Source organism: Phoenix dactylifera, chromosome 7, assembly GCF_051530095.1.
Source record: "Phoenix dactylifera cultivar Ajwa chromosome 7, Ajwa_hap1_PhDact_Kaust_v1.1, whole genome shotgun sequence".
Classification (NCBI taxonomy): Eukaryota; Viridiplantae; Streptophyta; class Magnoliopsida; order Arecales; family Arecaceae; genus Phoenix; species Phoenix dactylifera.
Genome location: NC_143196.1, coordinates 33,257,129 through 33,270,241, shown reverse-complemented (window position 1 = coordinate 33,270,241; position 13,113 = coordinate 33,257,129). Strand labels below are relative to the sequence as shown.

The following is a 13,113-nucleotide window of genomic DNA, read 5'->3' as shown; positions in this document are numbered from 1 at the left end:
GCCAGGGACATGACAAGAGAGTCTAGCAAGAGGAAGAGACGCGATGTAAGTGAGGGCTAGAAACCAAAGTATAATTACGTTACATAGATATAGGATCTCAGATGATCTTTTTGAGGGTTCTTTTTTTTTTTTTTTTGAGGAAAAAAATGTGAATAAAGGATATCAAGGAGAATTTCGGCATGACGAAAAATGAAACCAGAGTCTATAAGCTGGAAGAAGAGGAGTATAACGCATGAACAAGATGCATCACTGCGAGTATCACAACCTTGCACCGATTTGAAGATCATTACTCAAAACAAAGCCAAGCACTGAGCATCACCATCACTGAACAATCAATAGCTCACCACATATCAGTTAATGCCCTGCTAACAACGATACAAAACCTCTTGTATCTATTATTTGGATGCACAGAGCCTATATTTCTTAGGGGTAAAAAATACGAGGAGATGGTGCAAACAAAGAACAGAGAATGCCCCAATCTCACCTGCAGTCTTAGTTGATGCAAGACTTCCGGGACACTGGCTGCGGTGTCGTAAGGTATATATATAGTGTGTCACCCACACACTCGATCAGACACGAGTCCAACTTCGTAGCTGGATCGGTCATCCTCGATCTTTCATTGCATTCGCCAACAAATCCGCAAATCAAATGGCAAGAAGGTTTCTATCTGATAGAATACACCATGATACCAGTACTTATTTTGAAGGGATGGCTAAAACACTTGTTCTCTATGCCATCGTTAGCAAGCCATACTAGTGAGGGAGTGGACCGTATGATAATGGTGGAGGTGGGCAGAGGGACGGTGGCGGCCTAGGCTGTTATGCTCGGGGCGGCGGAGGTCCACGGCGCGGCAGCCTGGGCGGTGGCGGAGGTCCCGGACAGGGCTGGGCGGTGGCGACGGTCTGGGCGTGGGTTGATGTCTTGGAGGGGGTGTCGTTCTAGGCGGGGGCCTCAGCGGTGGCGGCGGTCGGGGCAGGGGTTGCGGTCTAGGTGGGGGCGGAGGTCCGGGCGATGGACGCGGTCTGGACCTGGGGGGTGGCGGCGGTATCGGGGGGTTCTGGCCGGCGCAGTGGCCTTGGTGGTGGCGGAGATTCCGGCCAGGGGCTGGGCGGGGGTTGCGGTCTTGGAAGGAGTGTCGGTCTAGGCGGCCTCGGCGGTGGAAGTGGCTATCTAGGCGGTCGTTGCGGTCTAGGCGGGGGAGGAGGTGGGCCTGGGGGTGGCGGCGGCGGCCTGTGGGGTGGCGGCGGTCTGGGCGGGGGCGGCGATCTGGGCCTGGGCGGTGGTGGGGGTTCTGGCCGGCGTGGTGGCGGCCGGGGCGGCGCCATTCTACCCACAGCGATAAAAGGTAGTTGAAGTGGGATGAATGTTTGGCTCAAGGTCGAGGAATCTTGCCCTTAGGCTTAGATAAAATCATAAAATAGAAGGTTAGGATCCTCTCTCTCCATCGCTGCTGAACTTTAGATGAGGCCAACAAAAAATATCAATAATAATAAAAATAATTAAAAAAAAGAAGAAAAAAAAAAGTGATAACCACGAATGCTTCTTACGTTCTGGTTTTGTTTATTTTTTTATTCTACCATTTTGTCTTCACAGACTATTGCGTTTTTACGGTTACATACCTTCTCGGGCAAAATCTCTTCACGTTAACCGTATTTTTTTTCGATAAGGTGGCAAAATTAAACTGCCCTAATATACATAGAGCTAATAGCATCCGAGTACAAAATATTATACAACAGGGAAGGCAATAAAAATGTAGACCTTCAAAATACTGATTAAAATGATGAGTTATAAATGAAGTTATCCAATCTTCTGTCCTGTTGACTTTTATATATATATATATATATATAAATATGTTGTTGAAAGATTATCAGCCTCAGAACCAGCAAAGTATGATGAGCGGCATCCTTGCAATACTTCAGTGAGATGGTTCATTCGAGGGTGTAATTTTATTTTATTTTTTTTCCGATACTGAATTGAAAAATGTTTGGTCCATCCCAGACGGTCTCCACAGCCCGTTCTAAGCCTGTTCGGGAGCGGAGGCCACGATGCGTACGGCATCATTGATCAAATCAAAACCCATTCTACTCGGCCAACAAAATATAAATTGTGATTCATGGGCCAACCCGCCCGTATTTACACAAGAATTCTAGATATACAAGGAGTAAAACTCCCTTGCCCATATTTTCTTATTTGTAAGATTGCGATGGTAATTACGTAGTAGAGAGGCATTGCATGGTGTGATAATGGCGGACCAGGAGGATTGGAGGACTGTGCTTAGGAGGATCAAAAGGACCCAAAGAAAGAGCAGGACAAGGCAGTGCAAGCAATGGCGGCCCAGGTTGTGGCTCGGAGGCGTGGTGACGGCAGATGGGGGGATGAATTGCACCCGAGGTGTTGGATATTTGGCTCATTTGGGAAGACTCCTAGTTGATTGACTTGCAGGTCTGCACACGTTATTATCTTTTACTCCGCAATCTAGTCACGCTGATCTTTGATCTTTTGACTGTTGGTTAGCTGGCTTCCCATGGTGGATGCTTCTTTGTTAAGAATTAGCAGCCGGCATGGAATAGATAAATTTATTCTTTTGAGAAAAAGAATACAGGAGTCCTTTTCTCATCTTCATCATATGGAATTGGATAGAATTTAGCAACAACACTTTAGTTTTAAAAACAAAAAGTCACCTATGGGTGAGCTATACAAGGAATCAGTGGTTGACCTCCCCTATTTTCGAGACCTTGAGCAGCGATCTTTGTCTCTATAAATGTTCTTAAAAATTTAGGCAAGCATGTATCTAAATCTATTTGTATGTCAACTACATTGGCGGTATATTTGATCGGGTGGAGTTGTGCACGGGAATAGAGATAGAAATGAGTAATTCTCATTCCAATTGTTTAGTTGGACGAAGCCCTATTGTCATTCCAGTTCTAAGAAAAAACAAAGAAACCCTAATCTCCCAAAACCCAATCTGACTCTCTCTCTCTTAATATTTAAAATCCATTTCATTTTTTATTCTAATTCTAGCCACGAACCAAATACACGAAAAAAATATGGCCATTCTCAATTCGGTCCATTCTGATTCCGATTCTACTCGTAAACCGAACGCACCCTAAATTCAGTTTGGTCCTCTTCAATTGGTTTTGGTCAAATTAGTTCAAGTTTAATTAGGTCCACTTCCTTAATTTGATTTTGATTTGCATTTGAATCCTTCTAGCAAGACTGAAACCATTCCATGTTTTCAATTAATGAGGCGTAGCTCATATTCCTTGGACACCCCTGGGCTAGGTCCACTACAATCCTGTGACAATAGTTTGGGCCTAAGCAGCGCGCTACAACTGGGCTGGAATTATGTTCAGCTAATTGGATGCTCAGTTAAACTGAACCAAACTTCTTTCCCAAATATTCACTGGGCTAATGAAGCCTGAAGCCATGAGTGTGTTTATAACTTGATTCACTTGGAAATCAGCTCGAGCCAATTCAAGTTCAGTTAAGTTCGGCTGGATTTGGACCATTTTGATAAGATTGCAACTTGAAACGTAGTTGACTAACCTTCCCAAATTCAAACCCATAAATATGCATATTGTGTTCCTTTCACAATTCCCCTATTTGATTGATGTCTGATTAAGAATAATCTTTAATGCGTTTAATTAGTGGATGAAAATGCATCAAAAGGTATTATAGAAGCCTGGCAGGTTCCAGAACGAGGTGCTAGTCTAATAATAGTACGTGGCCTTTCTGCCTCCAATGGTGGGTCAGTTGAAGAATTTGTCCCTTCTTCGATCCGTGACAATTACAACTGGAGGTTTGGGATCCACAGTAGTATTTCCACTGTCCAGGTCTATTTTGAGCCATTATTTGCTCATAAAATTGAATGGAATTAGGAACTCTATCCACAATTATAGTGGCTAGGAAATGACAATTGGCCCGCTAAATATGCCATCAGATGGTTTAGATTTTTCTATTAGAAAGAGGGGGCCAAAGCTGCCTTATTTATTTAATCTAACAAGAGCTAACCTATTATGAGACCGATCCATTTTGTTCGAAAATTAGGTCAAGCAAGTTTACGATCCAATCTATAGGTCTGGATCTTGATTGAAACCTCCCTAACCTTCCACAACCCTTATTGGTAGGAGTAGGACTAAAAATCGATGCTACAGTTGTTCCCTTAGTCTCCAAAGGCCTGAATTTTTGGTGTTTATGCTGCAAAGATTACACTGTAATTTAGTTTAATAGTTTGAATGTCCAAATTTGCTCCATATCCTATTTGGGTATGAATGAGATGCACTGCAAACATCATGGGGCCCAACATGTGAATCATGCATGTATCTCAAATACTTATCGGCATGATGTACCACCAACCCCACATTTCACAATCAATGTCAGCCTCTGTCGGATATAATTTTGTACCCTTCCTGAAGCCACCACAAAGCGAGACTACGTCCTCATACCGAGCTGAGAACTGCATGGTGTGGTTAATTTAAAAGCGGCGGTTCGACCATTTCAGCCTAAACAAGTTTGGCTTAAGAGCGATTCTTGGGTGGTAATCACTTGGATTAAGTCTTGCGAGGCAGTTTATGGAACTCCTTTAGAAAGCTATATCACCCCCCTGGTAATTGATATTTGGCAGATGGCTGACCCTATAGAATCTTTCTGTGCTTCCCAAACCCATCTGCAGGAGAATCAGGATAGTGCATGGAATGCTATTTGGGATGCCAATTTCCCTCCATTACTGGCTAGTTTAGTTCTTGCTTATTGTATGGGAGTTATTTTTGAACGTTTTAACTAGCTAGGCACATAAGGAAAGAGAGATTAGGCCAAGAACTTTCAACATAGGCTACAAAACAAGAAGAAAAAGGAACAACAAAAAAGGAAGATTGCAACATAATTATAATTTAAGACCAAAGCTCAATCCAGTTATGGATTAGTGCCGAGTTGAAAATAGCTGCTGACCAACCAGATAAGATAGCTGAAAGGCAGCAGCAAGTCATTGCGTTCGACATCCAAAAGTGGACAGTCCCACTCCTTTGCGCCACGTTCACGCTTTTAGTTTGCTCCAACCGGAATGGGACATGAAGCCCCCAGCCAAACTTTGTTAATGATATGAAACCTCCAATGAACGTGTGTCCAGTATAAGGCATAAGCTGGTCTCATGTGACATATCTATAATAAGAAGATGCATCGCTACAATTAGCTAGAAAATATTGCATCGTATAAAGCTAAAGGAATGTTAATTGGAAGGGAATCGTTTTTCCTTTTTGTTCTTTTGCGTGTAAGATCAATCATACCCAAACAAGATCAACAACTATTTGTACATCAACCAATACATTGGGACTTTATTGCACGTACACACACACGACTAGGTTCCACATATGAACCGGCAAGGACGGGAATCCTGGTACAGAAATGTAGAACACCACAGCACCGGCGTCTCTCATGAAGAAGTACATAGTATTTGTCAGATCCTATCGCGACACCGTTGCTAGTGGACGGTGTGATCATGGTGGTGGCGGGCCGCGCGGTCTATGGTGATGAGGCGGCGGACCGGGCGGCCGCGGCCCTCGTGGTTCTGGCCGGGGTGGCGGCGGCCTCGGCTGTTCTGGACGGGGCGGCGGACGTCCCGGCGGCGGGGGCCTGGGCGGTTCTGGCCTGGGCGGCGGGCCCCTCGGCGGTTCTGGCCGGGGCGGCGGGCCCTTGGGCGGTTCTGGCCGGGGCGGCGGGGCCCTGGGCGGTTCTGGCCTGGGCGGCGGGGCCCTGGGAGGTTCTGGCCGGGGCGGCGGGGCCCTGGGAGATTGTGGCCGGGGCGGCGGGGCCCTTGGCGGTTCTGGCCGGGGCGGCGGGGACCTGGGCGGTTCTGGCCGGGGCGGCGGGGGCCTGGGAGGTTCCGGGCGAGGAGGCGGAGGGCCGGGTGGGCGTGGCCGGGGTTCAGGCCGGGGCGGCATGGTGATGAAAAGGGATGGTATGTAAGAGTATGTTTGGTTAAAGATCCCGGAAGGTGGCCTCTTAATTATAGGGGAGATGGAGGACGCAGTTGCTTGGCTTGGAGGCCAAAAATGAAAAGCTTGTCATCATCATGATAGTTTTGCCTTTGACTTGTCGTTGGATGGACTGCATCACCATGGATGATTCTTACTTCTTAGTTAAGAATTCAGAGAAATTATCAGCTTCTCACCATCCTGGGGGCAATGCATCCCGGTTGGAAGAAGAACAGGGGACCAAGGTTACGGGTTGTCAGCAAATTAATGCGTCTCTTGGAACAACTTTACCTCGGTAGTATGGCTTCGGTCAGGCAGGGCCGCAGGAGGGTTCTGAGTGGGCCTTAGAAACAGTGTAAGTTTTAACATGGCTGGCCCATTTGCATCCCTAGGTTGGTATCACACACTCATAGAGTGCTACTTTTATCTAAAAGATTATGACAACAACAACTGAAAATTATTCTTCCTCTTCTTTTCCCAGTTCCCATCGGAACCATTGGGAATTCATCGATATGATTCTTTTTTAATTAATGTAAGAGTAGCAAAGTCAAAATATGTATTATTTGTTTTTCTTTTTTTCTTTTCAGCTTTTGGCCTAATTTACAAAATGCGTTTATGTTCAGTTATGTTGAATTGGGTCTCCTCTTTTTCGATTTAAGTTTTAATTGGACCTGGCCCCTTACTTAGGTTCTAATTGGCTCTGTATGTAGCAAGCCTGAAACCATTCGTTTGACGCTAATCGTCGATTCAGACGTAGCAAATGTGGTCGTGTCCATTTACTTTTGGTTGGATGGGTTCTTTTGATGACAATTTTGGCCTGGGTTGCGCTCCTTCCACTTGAGAGTTCTTTTGATGATTAGTTGGGCCTCTCCCCACTATATCTAGGCCGAACTCACTCGGCCTAATCTCGATCTTGTTTCAAATTCAGCTGAAACTACTGGAAACTCAATAAAAACTGAAAGATACTTTGGCTTCAAATATTTGGATTTCTTCTTTTATTTGTTTGTTTGTCTTTTATTTGGAGAGAGAAATCCACCTTAGTTCATCCACGTTATTATCCTCCAAATAATTTACTAAAATAATGAAAAGTTGTAGAAGAGAAAGGAAATTAAAATAAAATGAAATAAAGTGATGGAGAAGAGAATTAAAACCAGCAGAAGAACACAAAAGACATAGCATGTCTTTCGATGCTGCACCACCTATATCTCCACCTAGACACTGATCATATTTCAATTGAAAACACAAACAAAAATAAAAAAAAACAAAACTTGAAGCACCACCATACCACTTAAATGAAATTGCCTAGATTCTTCTTTCGAAGCCTATAACATTACACTCGAAAGAAATCATGACATTTATAATAGACCGTTCTTTATCGTACTATATCCATATCGAATTGGTATATGATATCTAACATACTAATATTCGGTACACCAAATTCTATAATATCATATTACGTATATTGATATTGTAATAAAATGATGTTGGTATAGAGTCCAGTGCTGAAACGATAAACCTTGCACTATAGACCAAGTTTCACGTGCTTGAAAGTAACCAAGTGCAATTTAAAGGATAAAAAGACACATAGAAGTACCATCAAAGCCTGTAGGGATCCAGCACAGTGAGGTATTAGTGTGCGGCCTCTGTGCCTCTGATAAGGACCCGTCGCGTAGGACCACCGGATAATTCAAAGACTACGTCCCTTCTCAGGTAGGCCAGCCGGTGACAGTAACAAGAGCTATGAGCTTTGGGTCCATTGTACTACACAATTTTAGTGGTCCATATGGGTCAGCTGGCATTGTAGATGCCATTGGATGGTTGAGATTTGTTGTGAGAAGGGAAATATGAGGACCCTTGGATGTTGGGACTGAGAGCTGAGTGGTGTGCAAGCTCAACCGCATGGAATAGAATTCAGGCCACAGTAGCAGCGGTTCAGGTCTCCATGCAAATCCCAAATCTAATGTAGTCTGTTAAACTCCAAGTGTTTTCGAAACTTTTGGTAATGTTGATTGAATCTTGTTTTAGAGTTCAAACATGTAGCTAGCAATAAGTTGATATTAGGAAGGGCTAATTCATGCCTTCTATTTTATATCCACCTATTCTCGGAGGGTTGTCTCCAACTAGAATTGTGCTTTGGTCATACGTACAAGTCTTAAGAGATGATAACATCCAAACAAGCGCTCTTAACCAGACCCAGGCCAACCAGTTATGCAAACTAGTTGAATTTAGAGTCTAATTTGTGGACCTAAGTTTAGAAACCAATTTTTAATCAGACTAAGCTGATCATCAATTGATCCCCTTTTTACATATGGAAAAATGTCTGCACTAATGTAGGTGGGTATGATTTGACCATTCCATTGCTGAACTAAACCAACATCCTCAACAAATATTATTGTTTAATCCTATTTTCCGGGGGAAAAAAACAACCCTAGTTCCACAAATACGTTCGGGCTTGGGATTTGAGAGTGAAAGATAGTGAGAGGTCATGCATACTTTTCTTGTAATCAAGGCATCCTCATGTCTAAGGAACCAAGTGGATCTCCTCGTCCAGCTTTACATTATCTCCAAGAGTAGGTAGTCATCATGGCATTGAAGGCTTAAATCTAACTTCTCCTTTTCAACAAGCAAAGATCATAAAGTCTCGAAGCAAATAAAAGGCCTATCCCTGTCACTCAATTAGAGTAGTATCATAACATTAAAGATTCTGATGGTGAGAACATCAAGTGGCATTTGAAATTTGTATACCAACAATTTCTTATTTTTGAGCTCTCAAATTATATTTTGTACCGGTTTCATTTGCTTAATGAAAGTCATTAGGCTCTGCCTAATCATTCTAAAAAAAAAAACTGCTTTTCAAATTAAAGTGTATTCAGATGTATTAGTGCTTAATTTTACATAGCATTTTGTTTCAGTTATATACCACTACCAAGGTTAGTACTTAATTTTACATCCATTGTTTCTTGGAAATACGGGAAGCATAGTGGTATGAGCACAAAGTACTGAGAGGCGAGTATTTGATCTCTCTGAGAATAATTAGCTAGTTTTATTATAAGGAATGAGGAGAGAGAAACTAATGCAGCTCTTTATTCTCCCTTTTGTTGAAACTTTGTTAGATATGCAAAGTATATGGGCTCCTATTATCGACTAATTTGCTCACGACGAAGTTCCCTATTCCAAGTCTCTAGAATGAGGATATCGGATAATTGTATGACTTCACTTACAACTGTTCTTCTTCAAAGAAGAATTTTTAAATGTAGCAATAAAAAAAAAATCCTTCTTAAAATTAATATCTTGGATTTTAAGTAAAAAATAACAAAAACAGAAAAAGGAGCAAAAGGTGATTTACTAAAGGTGCTCGTATTCAAGTATTTGATCCCACCTACTTAAGTATACTGTCTATCCCCCTCTGTACTACCTGCAACCATAGTGTATGCATGAAAAATAGAAAAAGGAGCAAAAGGAAGCAAATAAGGTTATTGTAGTTGCCATTGAAAAGAGATGCTGCTTTGAAGCCTTCCTAGGAGTTTCTGACATATTTCTTCTATTATTTTTATGACATAATCAGTAATATTTTTATAATTATTTTATTTAGAAAGCAAAGGGCATGATCATTTGGGGTGGGGGGGCTTATGTGTTAAGAGTAACATGCAAACCAGTCGATTTGTCATCCACCAGTGTATCCAAATTGATGCACGCAAACATGCATCAAAAGTCAAGGGTGCAGCCACGGACCCATTCGAAGATCCTTTCGTATCAATCTCTTTTGTTTCTGGTCACTAATCTTCTTCAGCAATTTGCACAAGGTCTTATTAAAGGTTTCCGCAAGTCCGTTCCGACTTCCCCCTTCTCTTTCTGGGGAGACTAACTAAGTAAGGCCAGTCTATTAGGTGATCTGGCGTGCATCAAAAGTTAAGTGTGCCGCCATGCACCCAAGACTTGTTTCTGGCGGTGGTGGCAAACCTAATCAACCTACCATCCACAGATTTCTCTAAAATATAACATATAAAGAGTTAAATAGTATTGATCTTCCTCATCACCTTATTTAGCCCAAAAGAATTAATAAAAAACATAACAAGACACAAATAAACTACAGAAGTATTGCAGCAAAGTAATAATTCTTCCTTTCATCATCATCATCATCATCATCAAATCATACCATCAATAAAAATCCAATATGATCCGAAAAGGTTGGAATGAACCATGACACGATCCAAAAACAAAAACCAAGAAGCATCAATATAAAGCACACCATCATTAACACCATGGTTTTAAACAGTTAACACAATTAAAACTTACAGGATCCCTCCTTGCCATCCATGCTTAATTAGGAACCAAAACTTACAACGTAATTGTCCCTCACACGCCGAAAAAAAAGCACGAAGAAGAGGAGGAGGAAGAAGAGTTTAAGAAACTCTTCCAAAAAGGGGATAAAAAGTGGAAGAAAAGGCGAAGCAGCTCAGCCACGGCCGACCCTCAAAAACAAATAACAATAATTAGTATTATTATTATTATAACAACAGCGGCAACGGTAATATTAACGATAATTGGGAAGAGAAGACATCAGCACCGTCCGATCGGGAGATGATCAGATCGATAGGGAGAGAGCCAGGCGACGAGCTCCGCCCCGATCCGGCGATCTGCATCGGCTCGCCTCTCCTCCGCCGCCAGCGGCGACCGGCAGAGAGGACAGCTCAGGTTCCTCTGGTCGAACCACCCGTCGAGGCACTCGCTGTGGAACACGTGGCAGCACGCCAGCCGCCTGACCCGGTCGCCGTCGGCGAGACCGCACAGGCACACCACGCACTCCTCCTCCTCCGCCGCCGACGGCGCGGCCTCGTAGATGAAGGAGCGGGTGGAGGCGGCGATGACGACGAGGCCGGCGAGGCCGGATCCGGCGGCTGGGACGAGGGGGTCTTCGTCGGCGGGGTGGAGACGGAGGAGGCCGAGGGAGTGGAGGAGGCAGAGGAGGAGGGAGCGGAGGTAGGAGACCCACTCGGCTGCCGTCACGACCAGGAGGATCGGGATGGAGTCGCTGGAGACGTCATGGAGTCGGTTCGACAACCCCATTTCTTCTAAATTTCTTCTTAATTCTACAAGATCACCAAAGAGTGATGGGGGGGGGGGGGAGGGAGAGAAGAGGGGCATGGGGCAAGTCCGGACTCTGGATTGATGATATAGAGAGGGAGGGTGGTTTCGACCTTCAAGTGGTGGTGATGGGGTCCCACCACTGTGCCACTTGAGAAGCACGTATTGATCTCCCTGTCTTCTTATTGGTCCATTTTAGATGCTCTCTCATTGGTCCATGACAGCTCCACTTCTAATTAGTGTTGGGTCACCTTTTGGGTGGAACCTTTTCTTGCCTGGCTCTCCATCATCATTTCTTCATTGATGGGACCTGCATGCATGGATGACAGAGAGAGACCGGCCATTTCCCAAGTTCAGACAGCATGTGGTGGACTCGATCAAACCACTACACCGAGATGCTTGATTAGCTATGATGGAAAGTTGACGACAGAATAGTACCAAGTTCATTCTTACGTGTGTTCCTAATCGTGTGGAACTTCTTTTCTTTCTTTCTTTTTTTTTTTTGCCTCCATGAAAAATATCGGAATTTTCACTTCAAGAACACTTTTAGTAGGTCCTATTTCTCATGAGCATTTCATTCCTCATGTTTGTTTCTCAAAATTTTCCACGATTATGGGATCAAGGAATCTTGCAAAAGAAATTGGAACATCAAAGTCGGAGATCGTTATAGTTCCCGATATCCGAGGCTCAAAGTGGGCATGAAGCTTCGCTCCTTCAAATATATGTTTGTTTGCTAAATTATTACTCGGTGCCTGATTTTTTAATATTTTAACTGTGCAAATTCACATGTAATTAGGTGGAAAGTCTTAGTTTATGAGTATATGAGTTAAGACTTGACTTGTGGAAAGCCCATTTAGGTGTCTCGCTATAGCAAATATGCAAACTATTTGGCAAAATAATTCAAAGGGCAAAATTCTTAGTCTCAACTTTTTTTATGACCATGTATTGAATTATCAGAAGAGTTATCAAATTAGTTTGCACCCTTTTTTTTTCATTTGCTACAAAAAAATAAACAAACGAGTTGCTTTTATAGTATTTGTTCAAGATCTCAATAATTTATCTAATTTTCACATTATCAAATATACTTTTGTTAGCTACATCTTTTTATTACCAAACAAAACATTGAACAGTATGATCCTCCTAGAAACTATTACAATATGAAGCAATTTTATATATTCTCTCTTCAAGAAGGTGCGGAGTATATTCTTTCCTAGTGCATGACCTCTGTTTCGCTGGATACATCATATTGCTTGGAATGAAAGCAAAGGTGGGTAGATATTTAGCAAATTTAGAAATAGCTGAGAGGAGGAGAATTTGTACTTGATAATTTTGGTGATCATGCTATAACTATAAGAAAAAACCAAACTTTCGCCAACTAGTTGCGTCCCTCTCCCAACCAGAGAGGATAAGATTTGAACTCTGCTGGTGGGCAAAACCCCACCCCACAAAATCATATTTCACAATAGAAAGAATCAAATTTCAATGCTATATTCTAGCTTAATATGCCCAACTATGTTAAGAATTCTAACTAATAAAAAAAAATATTGCATGCAAATATCCAACATAAACAATCACCATGTCAAATAAGAGCTGGTCCTTGATAAACCGTACGTAAATCATGCTATAGTCAAATTGGTCCTCGTCTAATTTTGTTTGTAATCTTGAAAGTCAATACAAGATATGAACTTGATACTAATATTCATATATTTAGCTTTATATTATGTTTCTAGGAGTGAGGTTCTTAAAGTGAATTAATACTACTTAAAATTTAGTTCGAACTGTTCTGTATGGAGAATGTTCTTTAGGTTTGCTTGTTTGAATTATAGATTTTGTTTATTTTGTTATGATGATGAACTCGGTATAGCTCAGTGCAACACTTGTAATGACATAGATATTATACTCATGAATAAAATTTAATGAAGAGAACTGATGCCATCAGAAACTTGAATACTGCTTGATTTGTAGAAATTCGATGTATACTAAATTTTAAAAGGATCGATAGCACGATCCATCATTGCAACGAGAAGGTAAAATTACACTCATGTCTATGAAGACAACC

General features: G+C 42.4%; 1 protein-coding gene across 1 annotated transcript; it reads right to left on the bottom strand.

Annotated features, from left to right (window-relative positions):
- Window positions 1–10,202: 10,202 nt before the first annotated feature.
- Window positions 10,203–11,111, bottom strand: LOC103697166 (E3 ubiquitin-protein ligase RHA2A-like). The gene has a single exon (XM_008778974.5). The coding sequence runs from the start codon at window positions 11,034–11,036 to the stop codon at window positions 10,530–10,532; it is 507 nt and encodes a 168-aa protein (XP_008777196.2). The 5' UTR covers window positions 11,037–11,111; the 3' UTR covers window positions 10,203–10,529.
- Between the last annotated feature and the right edge of the window lie 2,002 nt (window positions 11,112–13,113).

Bases quoted from the DNA above. Each gene is read 5' to 3' on its own strand.
- LOC103697166 (XM_008778974.5), bottom strand. From the start codon at position 11,036: ATGGGGTTGTCGAACCGACTCCATGACGTCTCCAGCGACTCCATCCCG.